This window comes from Oreochromis aureus, linkage group 16 (genome assembly GCF_013358895.1).
Source record: "Oreochromis aureus strain Israel breed Guangdong linkage group 16, ZZ_aureus, whole genome shotgun sequence".
NCBI lineage: Eukaryota > Metazoa > Chordata > Actinopteri > Cichliformes > Cichlidae > Oreochromis > Oreochromis aureus.
Genome location: NC_052957.1, coordinates 9,920,703 through 9,938,775, shown reverse-complemented (window position 1 = coordinate 9,938,775; position 18,073 = coordinate 9,920,703). Strand labels below are relative to the sequence as shown.

Here is an 18,073-nt window from a genome sequence, read left to right as displayed (position 1 = left end):
AAATGTTCCCCAAACATTCAATGCACTCTTGACGTGACATTATGCGGCCATCGTGTAGGAGCAACAGGGAATTGCGTTTTTAGTAAAAAATAACAGTTCAGAGGATGTTCTGCGACCTTCAGTTTAACTTTATGCCATCCTCAGTGGTGGCTGCTCCCCTTTTCCCTCTCACAGCAGGAGCCTGATAAGTATAACTCAAGGTCAAGTTTAAGTGAAAGAGAATCGACGTGTAGATATTTTCTTTTCATTGAAGATTTGTATATTTTAGAGAACTGAATAATATTATTAATCATGATATTTGCTGCAGCGATAAAGAGATGTTTTTATTATTTTAACAGTACTCTTACAGGAGACAATTCTTACAGAACCAAAAGTTTTGTATAAGTGGAAATTGGAGTTAAAGGAATTTAACATAAAATACGAAAATCCTGAAGTATGAAAATCTACACAAATAAACAAACAGACATTTGCGTTTGTGAAGCCACCGTGTGTCCACCAGATGTCGCCAGAGGTCGGGTTATGTGTCGTCGGGGATTTTTGTTTTTTTTTTCAGCATTGCCATGCGACAGACCTCCAAGTGCCAACATCATCCCTACATCTACTGCGCCTGCGCACGACGATCCCATTCTTGTCCTGCAGGCAGCATTCCGGGTGGAGAGAGTGAGAGAAAGAGAGGCGGACATAGGAGAGATTTAAGGCCGAAGTGAGGATATTTACCCCGGGAGACGCGGGCTGGCTGTGAGGACGAGCTGCGGAGGTTATGGTGAGTAGAAGAAAGGGTGATGAAGCTGCTCCCCTTCGCCTCCTGCTCAGGTTTTCTCTTCTTTGTGCCGCCCCGGCTGTGGACTGACGTTTCATTGAAAGGTTGCTAGGAGGGCTAGCTGCAGCTTTTATTCCTATACACACCTCTGTCTGGCTCACATACCGAGGCCGGCCTGCTGTTTTATGGGGGGAAAGAAGGAAAAAGAGGTTCACAGTCAGCTGGGGCGGAGGAACACGGGCTCGAGGAAGGGGCGGGGGAGCGGGCTTTGGCTGGGAGCTGTCAGGGCTGCAAGGCTAGCAGGGGCTCAGCTAACGTTTGCACAAAAGCAAAGCGCTGTGTGTGTGTGTGTGTGTGTGTGTGTGTGTGTGTGTGTGTGTGTGTGTGTGTGTGTAATGAGTGGCCTGTTAAAAGTGGGGAAAATAGTAATTTTAGCATTGAAACAGTAAACAGGTACGAAGACAGACGAATGAGCTTGTTCTGTTGAATGGATGGATTATTAATAACAGCCCCCACCTGACCCCCTCACTGTCAGCTGTTTTAATTATTTTTCCAGCATTTCTGAGCCCCCATAATTTCGTAGGTACGGGAGATATTCAGATTAAACATTTGTACCTCCTTCAAGTGTCAAAGTCTAATTTTTTTCATCAGCATGATTCCTTCTGATTCCTTCAGCAGGATCTCTGTAACGTCCAGGAAAAGTAACCAGCATTGGTAACCTGGATGTTTGATCTGTTTACTGATAATTCAGTGGAGGAAATTCCCCCAAAAAGTGTGAGCTGGGGGTCTTACAATCACCAAGTAAAACTAGGTGTTTTCTTTTCACTGCCCATTGTTCTGAGCAGCGCTAGAAATTTTCTAATTTAAAAACTTGACATAACGATGGTGAGTTAGATTTTAATCTCACTTATAAAAACAAATAATCAGGGAAAATATTCTTTTGCTTTCATTTTCACTCTGAAGCTCCTGTTTTTTCTTGTGTTGTAACTCAAGCGTACCTTTTTCTTTTACAGCGGTGCGTTCCGGCCCTTCCCTGAAAGCTCAAACTCACTTGCTGTTTAGTTCTGCTCAAGCTAAGATGAAACTGAGAGCCACTTTCTGTAGGTGAACCTGTGGAGTGACTGTCTGCAGCTGCCTTTGTCTCTCAGGCCTCGGTTATGGCTAACGTGTTGGTCATCGCTCAGCTGAATTGTGATGCCGATGCAGCCCCTCAATTATACTCATGCTTGAGGCACGCTCATCGCCCTGCTGTCTGCTTCTTAAAACTAGTCTGCTGCAGTAGTTGGCCAATTGATTTAACACATTATTTACGTTTTAATACCACAGCGCACTTTCATTATTTGGCTCTGAGACGTTACAGTGCCACCTTTCAAAATCTGCAGCTCACCTGTGTGTGTGTGATGTAACGTTGTAAATAGACAAGGGTGAAAGTGAGCAGATGACAGCCGTGCTAACCTACACGTTTCAGTACTCGAATGCAGGAAGGGAAACTGGCTGTAAATTGGCAGGGTCAAATGTCGTATAGCCATGTGACCAGAGCGATGAGTAACGGTGTCCTTCGCTGGCAGTGAGGTCGCTAACCTGCAGGGAAAGAAGGGCTTTTGTGTCAGCTTATCACTTCCCAGTGTGGTCAAATTGAGTGCTCACAGCAGGCCAGGATGACCCTCAGGTCAAGTGATCATCTGAAACTGCCTGCAGCACACAGGCAGAGGTGAGAGTTTGGAAATGATGGCGTTCGAGTATCTTTTTTTAATCCATGCTTTGTGGAAAAAACAGACCATGGACTCAAACTGACAGGCCAATTTTAGCTAGTAGTGCTGAGCTGCACACACACACATACATGCACTTACACACAGCCTGATTGTCTCCATCCTGTCATTTGTTTTAGCTATTTTAACTTCACTTTAAAAGCCGTGAAACAGGCAGACAACCTGCTCTGTGTCATAGTACCTATGAAAACAAGAACTCCTCTCACTGTTTACTGCTGGTTTAATAAACAGAAAGTACTCAACATATTTACAGCACCGTGACGGTCATAGTCCAGCGAGTCTGGCTCGTATCTCTCTTCTTGAGGACATGCAGGTTAAATTTTCACCTGATAGAGGCTATGCAGGATTTCCTTCAAGTTTTATAAAGAGAAGAGATGGAGCCGATTGGGGGTGTAGCTCCTGTGTTTGTGTTTTAATGATCAGGGCAGATGTGTGGTTGAGAGCAGATTTTCAGCAATCATGTTATTTTGTTTTTTTGTTTTTAACTCTCTGGAGTCCAGTCCATTTCTTTCCTCGTGTATAAATTCAGTAGTGTAAGGTACACACAGGTGACTGATTCAAAATAACATATGTATATATAATGCATCAAGATTGAGATATTCAAAGAATATTTAAGATGGATTTTGAATTTTTCACCAATTTATTCATGAATATATAAAAAAGTTTATTGCTTTATTTTTTTACCCCAGCGCTTGTACGGAGGTTTAAAAACACTACAGAGGATGGGCATTTGAAGTAAAAATACTGTTTGGCATTCACTGGGAAGTATTTGGTTGTTACCACCCGGCTCTTGAGGCACAACATAAAATGGAGGGTGACAGCAAAATTTAAAAAAAAATGTGGAAGTAATGTCCCTCCAAAGCCAAGCTAGGAGTATATTCATGGCAGAGAAATACTGCTGGCTGCATGAAGCCGGAAATGTTACTTTGAAACGAGATAAGCCCCAAGATATGAGACGGTTTGCAATCCTTCACGTGGTAATCCGTCCACTGGCTGTTAGAGGCAGCAAGCTACAAAGGAAAGGTCATTATCTTAATAATCTGGTCATATTTTGGAAAAGCCAAACATTGTGTGCTTACAGTGTTTTGGTTTTTTGCAGTGGAAGATGTGTTTCTTTTTTTGTTGTTGGACAAAAAATAAATATGTGATCAATAATGGCCTGAAATAACCTTCCTGCGTTCTGTGTTTCCTTGCTCTTGCAGGGCAGCCCCGTTCAGATTTGGGGACAGGTCATGGAGCTCTAAGCTAGCACTCTCCATCCATCTCCATCTGCTGCCAGAAGCGCCTCTTCCAGCCTGCTGCTGTGGTTTGGCTCCAACTCCTCTAAGAGAAGAAGAGGGAGGAGTAAACTTCCCCCAGCTGCTGTGCAGACACACACATGCTGCATTGCTGCCATTCCCCAAGCCCTATTCCATCTATCCCGGGGGCACGGCCATTAGCTTGCTAGCAGGCTAGCACTTGGCACAGAAAGAAGGCCTGTCCTGAGGGACCAAACACAAGCAGACTGTACCTTTTGTCCTCACTTTTCAGGTCATACCCACCAAGTGGAACTCCTTTTGTCCAGCTGTCACTCCCGCTGCTCTGAGCAGTGGAGGATTGCTAGCGATCAGTCAATCATAGAGCCGGGCAGACTGAGAAAGCCAGAGGGCGTGTTTACCAGACACCAGAATGATGGAGCCTAGCATGGAAAACTGTCTAGCCCTGGTCCTGCAGAAGGACATGGGCCGAAGGCTGCAGGTTGGCCAGGAGATCATTGATTACATTCTGGACAAGGAAAAGTCCCATGACTTGGAGCAGGACCAGACAGCGCTGGACAAGATGGTCGATGGCATCGCCAGCTCCTGGGTCAACTCCAGCAACTTCAAGGTAAACTAGACTCATGTTTCAGGATGTGTCTGATGTGTCTTCCACACAAATATCTTGGCTTTCTAATCGATGATTCTTTGACCTTTAAACCTCACATAGACAATCTTGTGAAAAAACTCAAATTAAAATTGGGATTTTTCTTTCGAAACAAATTTTGTTTTTCCTTTGAGACAAAAAAGCGTCTTGTGAATGCTACATTTTTATCTGTTTTAGATTATGGTGATCTGCTGATCGATTCAGTATATCATGCTTCTTTACGGTTTATTACAAACTGTAGGGCTTTGACCCATTGTTGTGATCTGTATGTTCGTGTGGGGTGGCCTTCGTTGTCCTCCAGGAGATTTGCTCACTGGTGCATCTTTATTTATAAGGCCCTGCTTGGTCAAATGCCCACTTACATTTGTGATCTGCTCACACGGAAAAGCACTGTTTCCTATAGCTTGCGTTCAAGCGATCTTTTGTTGCTTAATGTTCCATTTGCCAGAACTGAACTGGGAAAGAGGGCTTTTAGTTATGCTGCCCCATCCACATGGAACAAGATGCAAAAAGATTGGAAGATAGCAGATCTTATTTCATTAAATGCTTTTAAGTCTAGATTGAGAGAGCCGGAGAAAATTGTTGTTTAAAATGTAATTGTTATTTTACAATATGTATGTAACTTTGTAATTTTTAACGTGTTGTCGCCTCTTGGCCAGGACTCCCTTGAAAAAGAGGTTCTTAATCTCAATGGGATTATTTTTCCTGGTTAAATAAAGGTTATAATAATAAAAAACACCCCTCAGAGGATCAAGCAGCTTTATAGTTTCCCTGGGGTGACGTGGTGTATTGGTGTAGTAGTGGTTAGCAAGAGGCTGAAGCCTGTCTGCTTGTTCTTCATGCTTGTCTGTGGATTTTCTTGCTGGGTTTCCAACCAGAATATAGGGTAATAAATTTTTTTTAAATTCCTCTAAATCATTCTCATCTTTGTTGTTTATTTCACTTTAAAAAGAGCAGAAATTCTAAAAATGAGCTCCATGTTTTATTCAGTAAGTCATGAAACCAAGAAGAAAGACCATGAACTCTCCAGCCAAGTCCAGCTCAGAGATCAGGTGTGCAGAAGATGAGAAGTTTTCTCATATATTTCAATACAATACGAATTTTATTTTAATTTTCACCCCCTGCTGGTAATTAGAAAGAGAGAAGATTTGATTTAAATTTTTACCTTTCGAGAGGCAGAAGCTACATCCATCTTTAATAAGCAGTCTGTGGGATTAAAGTGAAAAGTGTGAGGACCTGTGAACGTGCCTGCAGACAGACGTTTATCACAGCACTCATGTTTCTCTGCAAAAGAGCTTTTTTTTCCCACAATTAACAGCCCATTTCCCACCCACTCAAACGCTCCTCTTAGAGCCTGTTGTGTTTAACAGCGTGCCCAAGGTGTTTTTATTAGGAAATGTCTGCCATAGCTCACAATCAAAGCTGCTCATGTTTGAGATGAAGCAACTTTATGGTTTTATGTAAAAGGCTGAGTCATGGGGCCGAATGATAACAGTTTACCTTCTATGAATAACAGATTCAAATCAAAGCTATTCCTTTTGTGTAGGAGGTGCACTTCCGTGTTATTGTGCACTCATAGAATCAGCTTTTGTAGTTTGTTTGAGCAGGAATTTTCAGTATTCATCAGTGCGGCGCTGCAAGGCAAACTGTTCCTCAGACTAACATTATTGTTTCCCTTGCCCTGTAGTTGGATGGCATTCTTCTCTGATTGATTGGACTTTATTCTGGGAGTTCAATCCAGGGCACAGTTTTATCTGACCTGAAAAGCGATTCCATCAGCAGCTCATTCTGTGCCCAAACACTGATTGCTTTTCTCTGCCGTGGCTGTAAGAAGACATTGTTTACCAAAGCTCGGGTTTCATGTTGCGATATGCTGCTTTGGCTCTCTGTGGGCCTGAAAATGTCAGAGATATGTGCCTGAACAAAGCCAAGCCTGCCCTCGATGCCCTACATACTGCAGCTCTGCGAGGATGGGGAAGGACTTCACTTGTATTGCTTTTTCTGCAGTCTCATTGGTCCAGCGGAGCCTGATGGTGGTTTTTGTGTGCTTGAAATGACCACATCTGGCACTGCGATGGTTGTGCTGGGAGATGTCTGATGCATGCCTGAGAGAAAGAGTTTGCAGTTTGGGGTTAGGAGTGTTTAATTCGCTGGTTGTAGCTCAGATGGAGGGGCAGATATGAGGAGGCTGCTGCCAAACTACATTTTTTTTGTCCTGTCATGGGTCCAAATTCAGTGTTTCTCATTGCATACACTGTACTTGAACAAGCTGCGCATGCATTGTGTGATTTGTTTTCATTTTGTCATTAACATTTTACTATTACTTGCACTTGGTTCAAGTTGCTTTTATTGAAAGATGTGCTGAAGGGCAAAATAAGACTTGCAGAACCAAAAACCAGCACAGTAATGGTTTTTATCTCAATTATCTTGTTTTAATAATCACAGAAACCCAAAATTATAACTGAAGTTAAAAGCTGGTTAATTGCACAGCCCTGATTGAGTGTGTCACACTGACTTCTGGTCCATGTTGGGCTGCAGCTGGTGATGGTGGTGCTGGTTCTATTCTGGAAATCCTCTGTTAGCTAGAGGATAACTCTATCCAGAGACTGCAGCAGGTGGAGAACCAGGACTACCAGCTGCAGAGCAACATGGAGGAGATGGAGTCTGTTTGAGGGAGGCGTAGCTCTGTTATTTATTGTCACAAAGCATATAGAGTAGACGTGCTGTGGCCACATTCAGAATCTAATTCTGCAGTAAACACTGTGAAACTCCTCAGGAGGCACGTAACTTTGCCTGAGGAGTGTATTATGGGTAACTTTTAGGTGCTGACTTCCAATTGAACTGCACAAAGCTCAGGTAGCTGCCTCGCATTTAGCAGAGGGAAATGGTTTTCTTGTGTTAATCAGCCATGTTAACTGCTGATATATCATATCCGCTGCAGGGGAATAGAAGCTGTATATTAACTTCAAAGTGAAGTGTCATTCAGCTACTCCCTCGCTGCTAATCGCCTGTCCCGTCTTTGATGATGTCAGCTGGTGGGTTTTCGCTTCAGACACAAACAAAAGGCGACGACTTTTCTGTCCGGTCTCGTTTCTATGCATTTGTTTGTGTCTTTGTAAAACTGTGATTTAGTTTGAACTAAAGGCTGAAAGCCTGAAGCATCTTCACCACAAAACACCCACCTGTGTTTGCTTTATGGTGAGGAAGAACTAATAGGAGCTTCTATACGAGGACATAAAGGCAGATCCTGCCCTCAGAGACTGACAAAACACAAGCTTAGACACATTTCACCAACACTTAAAGCTAAGCTGACTGAAACCCCAGAGCAGGGGAGGCAGGGGGAGCCATGTGATGGTGCAGACAGAACATAAATGACTGGACCTGTGGATCGTCTAAACCACAAGGGAATTTACTTTGGGGAAAAGAAACAAAGTAATTTTTCTGCTTGTTTTTTGTATTTACACAAACTTGAGAAATGAGAAAAATGTAAAAATGTCATTGGTGCCTCACTGCCGGCCTGTAAGACAAAGCTGCACAAGAGCTGATCCTGCAAACGCGTCTCCTGCACGGTTGAGCAGCATCACAGGTGACACCAGGCTGTCGGAGCGATGACTTCGAGCCTCATCAACCCAGAAACCGTCACTGCCGTCAGCTTCAATCCCACTCTCACCTCTGCATGGCAGAACGGAGAGCGAGGCAGAGGAAAGGAGGCATGATGGACGGTTACAAACAGGACACCAGCTCGTCTCCTTGAAGCAGGAAGTGTGAAAAGGGGATGGTGGGTGGAGGCTGTAGCACAAACCCCATCCTTTTTTATGGTTTGTTTTCCCCACAGTTTTATGTTCCTGCTTGTGGCACAAAATCCATCAACAATAGTGCAGAAGATTAATCCCAATGCACCACAGGCGCTCCTTAGGTGGACTTCAGAATTCATAAATTACATTAATTTGCCTCTTTTTTTATTATAATTTACTAATTTGGTTTTCATTGGAATTCTATTCAAATATTATTGCAGTCCCCTGAAAAATATCTTTGAATCTTGATAGCTGCCTGGAGTTTCCCAACAATCATGGTTTTTGTTTGTATTTTTGTTTTTGATATTGTTTTTGTTTTGGGGTTTGTTTGGGTTTTTTTGAGAGCCAGGTGCACTTCATTTATCACACAAGGCAGTGGAAATGAAAACAAACACACCGTAAATGTGATAAAATGAATGTGAAAGAAATAAACTGATGTGCTGATTGATAACAGGGGAGTTCGGAGGATTAGTCTGAATCTTCAGGTGACTGTGACACAGCCACCACATTAAGCATGAATCTATCCAGAGCCTGAGGACAGTCTCCTCGGTCAGGCCTCCTTGTGATGTCACAGCTCTGCCTCCACGCTTCTGTTGAGATGATTCAGCAGCTGAAACCACAGCTGGAAGGATCCTGTTGACCTGGCACACCCGGACACAAAGAAAGGATACACACATGCGCACGAGTAGGATATTGTCTTCAGAAGGTGTCATCCACCAGCGTGACTGTTCTTGTTTGAAATTGCAAGTGCATGAATCACAAAGTCACTCAGAGAGTCAGAAAGGCCTGATGTTCATGCTTCCTGGACATCACAGTCTGTTATATCCACAAACAAGAATATACTGGATATGCTGTCAGATAAGATATGATAATTACTGTACAGGCTGAAAGTCCCCCCGTGAGATTATGATAAGGAGCACACACTTGTCCTCTGTCTGTAAACTTGTTCGAGTCTTTTGTTTGGTTTGAAAAACAGAGCAGAGTTGCTGTAGAAACAGTTTCATTTTGCTCTAAGAATATTTGTTGAGCCGCCTCGTGCTGTATGCTGTTGGTGACTTTAGCACAGACAGAGAGAGACACTGAACTATAAATCTCTGGGAGAACTCAGCTGCAGCAAAGATGATGGAAAAAGTGAAACTTGCAGGACCGAAAAAGCTGTTTAAAATCTTGTTTTGTGCAGATACAGGAAGGAAGCTCTTCAGATTTGTGTGATGATTCTGAGCATGCATCGAGCCGATGGGGATCCCTAGCCTCAAGTTACTTTTTGCTAAATGTGTGCGGTATATTGGAATTAAGGCATTTTAAAGTTCCTGAATTTTAGACTCCTGCAGCTTGAAACCAGGGAAAAGCTGGGCCAGCTTTGGCCCAGCTAGACCTTTAATCATAATGTTGATGATCACGCAAGCTGAAAATTCAGCACTTCCTTTGTGTTTTCAGTAATGCATTTTGGTCTTCTGATGATTTACCTGTTTGTCTGAAGAGTCTCTTTCAACACTTTTACTTTTCAGATTAAGATGTTTCCAAATAATGATGAGCCATAATGAGAATTCAGGATCAAAATTAGGTCTGAAAATGAACAATATTTATAACTAAACTGCAAAACTTGAGAGATAAGTTAATGTAAAAATCTGTTCAAAGGAATGTATCCTGCAGAGTCATGTGATTCAGCCTCAAAGTGCATCTTATCTTGACAGTTAATCCTGCAGAAGTCATATAAAAAATATTCTTATCTACTTTTTAATCTTGCAAGAAATAAAAATATCTGATTGAGTTAAATTGTTTAAAAAAAGTATTTATTCTAAATGACCTGTTGCAGATCATCTTCAGTATTATCAGGGAACGGATCTTGTTTAATCCCACAACACATCCTGGGAATTGATCAGAAATCTCTGTTACATTCCCCATATTCCTGAGTAATATCCTGCCCCTCCACACGGAGTGTTTTCCCCTGACCTTGACCTCACAGCTAACCTGTATCTCATGTTTACTGTCTAAACACAAAAGATAAGCACGGAATAAAAGCACACTGAGTGAGTGAAAGCTGACATTTAGTTAAGACGACTATAAAAGACTGTAAAGCTCTTTCTTGAAACAGCTGCCTGGTATCAGAGGCATCCCCACCAAACCTCCATTTATGGCAAATGAATCCCTCACCCTCTCCCCCTTCTACCCCTCTCTCTTTCTCTAACTAAATAGTTTCCACATTAGCTGCCAAGTGATCAGGACACTGCCTGTGTTCAGCTGACATCATGAGTAAAAGCCACAGGATCACAGGAAAACCTGATCTGTGTTTTCAAGAGGACACATCCTCTTCTCTTTGGTTGTTATTGTTATTGTGTTGTTTAAACAGAGTCAAAGCAAATGCATTTTACTTCCTCGTGCTCGTATAATGGATGTAGGATCAAAGCAGCACTGAAAGGGGAGATGATTTGATGTATGACTTGTATTGTATTTGATGTGTCGTGAGAAGAAAGGATTTAATTGTTATTTAAAACGCAGAAACTTGGAGCTTTTTTTTCCCGAGGAACAAAAATGATTTAAATCCAAGATGTGTTTCTGTTTCTTGTGTCACAAAGTACTTGGCAAATGAAACATTTGAACAAGTGCAATGAAGGAAGTTCTTTAATAGTTACTTTGTGAGAGCGTTGGGCTGGGTGATTAAATAAACTTGAATTTCAGGTATGCGTTCGGCTTCCAGAAAAAAACAAGATAATTCGGATTAAAAACAAATACTCTTTTGCATTTATTTTGCTCTGAAGCTGTTGTTTTTCTCCTTGGAGAAGCATGTACAAAAATCTGATCCCTCCCAAATACTGTGAACACTTACGTTCCTGTGCATGAGCTCCATCTCTGATTTACTCGATCAATAACACATCTCTATGACATCGTTATTTGTGTTTCTGTTTGAATGACAGCAGAGAAGAGTTCACTCACTCACTTGTTCACATGTACACACACCAACGCACTTTTGGATTCGTGGCTAAATCTCTTTATGGAAAACTGACCAGGATCATTGAGTGTGTTTACCGGGAAAACTTTCCGACTGAACCGGTTTCAGCTCTGCGGAGAACTTTGGATCCTGTGTTAAATGTTAATCTCAGTTTAGTTTGTCAAAATGTGTGCAGAGAGAGCTCAGAGGGGAAAACTGCAACGCAAAAAAGAGACAAAAATGAAGGAAAAGAGTGCGAGCACACAAAAAAATCCTACATTTCTTAAGTGTGAAAGCAAAGGTCAGGTTTTCCTTTGTAGAAGCTTTCTGAAATAGCCTTTTCATATTTTCATTGATTCATTGCTGTTTCTCTGTGGTAAACAGACTTTACCACCATTAAGTACTGTTACAGTGTCACGCTGACCCGTCTTAAATTTTGAGGCTTAACCCAATTACGGCCACACCACCACTGCAGCAAACATCACATAAAGGACTAATTCTGTCGTTAATCCCAGACTTAAACCGTGTCCTCAGTAATGCTGAACAGAAGACTGACGGGCAACACAACACAGCTTTTATTAATAAAAAGAATAATAATACTAAAGCGACTGCAGTTTGAAAAAGTGAGAAATCAGGTATTTAAATTCAAAATTTTAATAAACCATCAGCAGCGAAAATGTGAATTACTAAATTATTCCAATAAATCCACGTACAGAATCTACATAATTGTTCTTTTACCTTGATGAACCCTAATAAACCAAACCAGGAATATTCACCACTAATGCCGTCAGGATTAAGGTTACCATTCAACGGTATTAAAGCTGAACCCAGCGCGATATCCGCTTAATAAACCCAAATCCTTCAGACCGTGTGGAGTTTGGCTTAGAAGCTCTTCAGGTTTTTGTTTGGACAGTTATGAGTAAAAAGAGTTTATCTTCATATGATGTTTTTATGAGTTATTTTCCACAAACTACAGAAGGGAGAAAACAAAGTTAATGACAACAAGTGCTCAGAGCACCATTTGAACCCCTCTCCGACAGCCTGAGCCTGTAGCAGCATGACTAAGGAAGGATCACTGATCCATGCTTAACTATATGCTTTATCAGAAATGAAAGTTTGAAGCCCAGTCTTAAGAGTTAAACTTTTTTACTTTAGGAACCACAAGTAGGTTAGCAGTGCAGTGCTCTGTTGGGATATTGCGTTACTATGAGGTCTTTGAGGCCTTCCTGTCCTTCAGTAGATTATAGGGGCTTTTTTCTGTGAAAGTTTTGGTAATTTTGTAATGTCATGGATGACGTGAATTTTTCTAATGATGCTTAAATGTTAAACAGATTAGCTGCTGTAAATAAATAGGCTTATTCTATTGGGGTCAGGTGTCAGGCTAGTAGATGGAGGGATGGACCTGATGTTCTGAAGCACTGAGCATCCTTTTTATTTGTTCGTTACTCATCAGTCTAGTTATCATGTCTGCAGTCCTGTTTTTAGCCCTGTGAAACCCGCCTCACCTCTTATCTAAACGAATCGCAGTGTTGGAGACGTTCCTTTTGTGCACCACTGTTACCGTCCCCAGCAGCAGCTGTAAACGCCCTGCTCCTGGTTCCCACCCCTCTGCCAGTAAAACTCTGTCCGGGTGGGGGGCTCGCTCTGTAGCCCAGACGTAATCTGCTCTCTTCTTTAATCTGCTCAGCTTGAGGATTTTTTTCCCTCTTTTTCTCTCAGATAAGCTAAAGTTTCCATGTGTGATTCAACGCCCCGGTTTGTGAAAGACAGTCTGATTTCACCCTGCTGCTGTCTTGCTGAATCCTCCCCGATGTAAATTGAATTTGAAATTTTGTCCAGTAAACAATTAGTTGGCAGTTAATGAGCACAACAGTCTGGCGGATAGACATAGAAGAGACTACTGAGTCAGCTCAGCCTGGGTTGGTCTGCCTTTGTCATTACAGCATACACAGTCTTATCAGCAGCACAGCAGCCTGAGGATTCATCCGTCAGAGTTTGTCCCTGCAAGTGTGTTTAAGTTGCTCAGTTATATTGCTGTGAGTAGTTTAAAAAGGTGCTTGTTACAACCTGAAGTTTGCTGAAGCTGTTTTCACACACGCTCTGCATTTCTGAGCTTTTCTAGCCATCGCCTGATAGAATAAACACTGTTCAACAGATTAATTCAGATTAGTCGGTCTCCTGAGTAAAGAAACAGTGTGGCCTTAGATGTAAATGACATCCAGGCGGCTGCCTCACCTAAACCACACCCGAGTATTTGCAGTACTGAGAACACATCGCTCTCACTAATTTTAGCTGGGGAAAAAATTAGCTGAAACCCAAACAGTTTTAACTATCAGGCTGTAAACATGTTTACTTTTGCTGTAAAGTCAGACATTATAACATGGGAGTCTATGGGGAGTGATTTAGCGGAAGCTGGAGCCTCATGAGGGCACTAGAGGAACTGCACCTTTTTGCGCTACAGCTTTATTTTATATCCTCGGGGGTTGCTGCTCGTTTCTATCACTCTCAGCCCTTTTTAACTATTTTAAACTTCTCTGACATCAAGACTCTTTGTGTTCCTACTGTTACTCCGGTTCTTCCACCACCCAACTCAAAAAAAAAAAAAAAGCCATCAACCATGGCTACTAGTTGAGCCTTTATTTTCCCAGAGGTTTAAACCCAGTTATCGACATTACTGCTCAGTGAAGCCTGACAACATAAAAAATTAATTTGACTAAAAAAACTTGCACACTGTGTTACTAAAAAAGTTAAGAGAACAATAAAATAATCTTAAAAAATGAAACTAAATGGGTGCTCGGTAGTTTGTTCATTGGCTAATCAAACCAGGGTAGGTCCACAAAGAGTCTGATGGTGACATCTGAGAGAAAGAAGGCCCAGCAAAATTGAATAAAACGAGGAAGTAAACCACTTAAAGGTTGAAGAGTGGCATGCAGTAATGCAGCCATCTTACTTTAAAGTAGAGCTGGGCGATATAAGATTTTTTCATATCACGATATGTTTTTTTTCATCTCAGGCGATAACGATATATATCACGATATAAGCCAAATAACTATATTTGTAAGATTTAAATGTGCCGTTGCTCACAATTAAAATGTGAAATAATTAGCAGCTTGTTTTAATTAAAATATTTATTTCCCATAATAAGTTCAACAGGGCAGATGTACTTAAGGAACATGAGACTTCAGTTTCAGACAAATATTGTAAACTACACAAAAGGCAGCCGCTAAAGCGTTTAAGTTTCAAAATAGAACAAACAAAACAGACCACTAAATTGTCAATTCCACTTAGAAAGAAAATATTAATTCTAAAAATAAATCTTAGGTCGTTTTACAGAAGAACAGACAAAATTGACTAACTTTTGTCAATATCAAATAAACTGAGAACTAAAAGGAAATTCTTAATCTCTCCTTGTTGTATAGCTTAGCTTTTCAAACAGTTTTAACAGTTACTTTAGTCTGACAAAAGCCGAATGACGAATTAGTGCTTTCAGTCAGAGATTGAGCATGCACCGCTTTATTGTATTTCCAGACTTGCTTTCGGCACAATTTACAGTCGCGCTTCTCTGTTTTTGTCAGACTTGAAATAGCGAAATACCTTCACACTCACGGAACTTCTGTGGCCCTTCCGTTCGACAAGCTCTCCGGCATTGGAACCATCATCTGTTCTTTCTTCGGTAACCTTCGCTCACGCTCTCGGTTGATTTTTCTCTAGTCGGCAAACTCCTTTCCTTCATTACCCGGGCTGCACGGCTGCAAAAACAAATACACAAGTGCGCCTTGGCGCTTGTGCTGTACGTAACAAGTCACGTGATGTGACGCTGCGGCTGTGATTGGTTCGGCTCTGCGCTACTTAATTTGGATTGGCTGTTCTTTTTTTTTTAAGAGGACAAGAGAGATGAGGCCTATCGCAATAGTTTAATTTTTCTATCGAGAAAAAGTTATTTCGCAGTACATATCGTTATCGTTTTATCGCCCAGCTCTACTTTAAAGTAAGATGGATAATTTTTGGAAGACAATTGTCTTCCAAAAATTATCAGGTGGCATCGCGCTGAGTGCGCAGTCACACCTGAGACCGTGCAGATAAAGCACTCGCTGAGCCAGCCACCTTAACCACGTCGTCCTCCTGCTTATGAGGAAGTTAGTGTGTTAAAGCTGTAAGAAAAGAGGCCTTCTCTATGTTTGTTCCTTGTAAACTATCCTTCAGGCACTGATCAGCTGAGCGTCAATTAGTTTGTTTCAGCTGAAACACTGACATATTAAAAGTGGTCCTTTATGTTCCTAAAACTGGAATAAACCCGGTTTCATACGTCTGATTTACAGTCTGTGTTTTTAATGATCTTTGTATATTTCCAAACTTACACCTGGAGCAGATTTACAGTCAGTAACCGGAGAGGAAAAACATCTCTGAGAGAGATTCAAAGAAGTAATGAATAAGAAACATGTTTGACACCTCTGATTTATGGCTTCATAAACAAATGGGAAGATGTCAAATCATTTTCGGTGGAAGCCAGTGTAGCTCTGTAGTCTACCTCCCAACAAAAACACATACACGTGAATATGTGCCAAATCTACCATGTCCTAGAGGTATAATACTGAATATCTTTGCATTTTACTAAGAATTACTCAGTTAATCAATCAATCAGTCTTAGTACTTGAGCAGCAGCCCTACTTGGATTGTGAGGTGCCAACTGTTTTAGAGTTTCTGAAGTGGGACATGACAGAAGAAGTTTGTGTGTAAGGCAGTGGTTCTCAAACTGTTAGACTGAGGTAGCAGCTGAATGCAGATCTTTTCCACTAGTACCTACTTGGGTCAGCTCGGCACGCCTCAACTCGTTTTCTTTGGTATTTCTTTAGGCTGAAATATGTAGTACCGCTGTTCCAAACGATCTGAGGTGATCTGAGCCACCCACTGGTGTCACTCATCACTCAATGAGTCATGAAAGCACCTGCCATTTTTGAAACCCAGCAATGGGGAAAGTGGCTACACAAAAGACAGCACAGTGGCCACGAGTCTGACAAGTACCGTACACAGCAGCAGGTATACCATCATCTCAAGTCCTCCTTGTTGTGGCATTTGCGTCGCATGCAAAAGATGTCACAGGATGTTTGGCTGTGTTGCTATAATGACTCCCTGCGCCTATGTGGTACTTGATTGAAATGGAAAACAACTGAAACCAAGTTGAGCCAAGTAGGTACTAGAGGAAAAGGCTTATTATCTGACTACAGTTCTGAACCTGAACTGTGGTCACCTGTGGCTTGAGTAGCAACATTCAGGCTCTTAAAGCTGCCTTCTCCCACGCTCCACCTTCACACGTTATTTCATAAAGCGGTCAGCGGGTGTGGACTGTGATGTTGTGCCTGCAGTTTGCTGTCCATTGTAACGTTGTGACTCTAGTGTTGCAGTGCAGCATGTGGCAGAAAATATCTCAGCCTCTGCTTCAGGACTTGCATCATGATCGGTGCAGCAGTCAGTCAGAGGAGACACCCTTTAGTAAGGTGAAGGTCAGCTCTTTGATCTGTGTATTACCTGCTAGACTGGGCTGAAGTATTTGGAAGTGGAAAAACATACCAGAGCCTGATCTGTGAGTTTGAAAGTTCATCAGGCAAAGCATCACCTTGAAGAAAACCCGAGCAGCACAGATCTGCTGTACAGTCCTGAGTCGTCTCAACGCAGTGTGTCTGATTGCCCAACAGCATTTTTAGAGGGTGTTTCTGAGTTCTTCATGCACGGAAACATTTTTGGAAACAACATAAAAAAAACAGAATAAATTAACGAACACTGCGTCATTGCCTTTAGTATATGCTAATAAAATGTGCTTCAGTGTAAACTTATCCCCACCGGAGGCTCATTTAGAGTCATAAAACACTGAACTCTATCACGGAGTTCCTTTTTGACAATTTTTCCTAACTGGACCCATGGACCTGTGGGTGAGGGCATGTGTCCACAAAGGTTCCTAATAATGAGAGCAAAGCTTCATTGATTAGTTAACTCAATTTCAAACTTCTAAGCTAATGTAACTCACTGTTAATGTTGGGAGGGTGAAGAGGGGTACTGAAACACTGAGAGCATCTGTGGTACTTGCAAAGAATCCAGATGTTTGTTGAATTGATGCAAAAGCAGTAATTTGTGCTACATGTAAATAAAAAGTCTCGGCTGCTGTGCTGCTTTGCATGGCCTGGTTTTAACAGTGTCTGCTTCCTTCGATCTGCTCGACTCTGTCCAACATCTGTATCTGGTTATCAGTTAGGCCATTTGTTCTACTGAGTCAGCAGAGCCTAGGAAGGAAGCCACAGACTAATGTGCTTCGTCATGCTGTGATATGGACAGAAAACATAGAAAAACCCCTACAGCTGAGGGAGAGGAAAGCCAGAGAAATGCTTTTAATGAAGTGCTGCATCAAATGTTAAAAGAAGTCATTGTTTTGGTCACGTAATGTCAGCTTACCACCCTCTTTTTCTGTGTTATGATGACATCACACGCATTTTACTGGATTACATAGCAGGTCAGCTTAATAACAGTCTTTTAATGTCACTGAAGTTTTTTCCTCAGTGATTAAACAACGTAAGTCATCATATTCACTGTGGATCTTTTCCTACTATACCTAGTGTTTAACTGTTTGGACCTTACTGTTGTGACGTGAGGACCATGGGGGTGTTTGTAATAATCTTGCTCGATGCTGTCAGACATCAGGAAAAGGATGAGGGGGGTTATTTTGAGGGGTTATACACAGCCTAAGCAGTGACAGACGCCACCTTCTGGCAGGATTTGGGATGTCTGTATATATCTGTTCCCGCTTTATGATGTCATCTATGTGCTACTGTTAAGCTAGTTGCTGAAGGTGTTGTTTGCTTGTAGTCTGAATTCTAAGTTCTAATTTTTTTTCACATTTTTGGGAACATTTTTTTCCAACAAAACTTTT

The 18,073-nt window shown here is 41.7% G+C and overlaps 1 protein-coding gene across 19 annotated transcripts in view; it reads left to right on the top strand.

The window, feature by feature from the left end:
* Positions 1-632: 632 nt before the first annotated feature.
* The window catches only part of clasp1a (cytoplasmic linker associated protein 1a), a 99,063-nt gene continuing 81,622 nt past the window's right edge, over positions 633-18,073 (top strand). For all 19 annotated transcript variants that reach the window (XM_039599621.1, XM_031735120.2, XM_039599630.1 and 16 more), the window contains exons 1-2: positions 633-763; positions 3,732-4,395. In XM_039599621.1, coding sequence (XP_039455555.1) covers positions 4,198-4,395 — 198 coding nt within the window. In that variant the 5' untranslated portion in view covers positions 633-763; positions 3,732-4,197. The remainder of the gene's footprint in view (positions 764-3,731; positions 4,396-18,073) is intronic.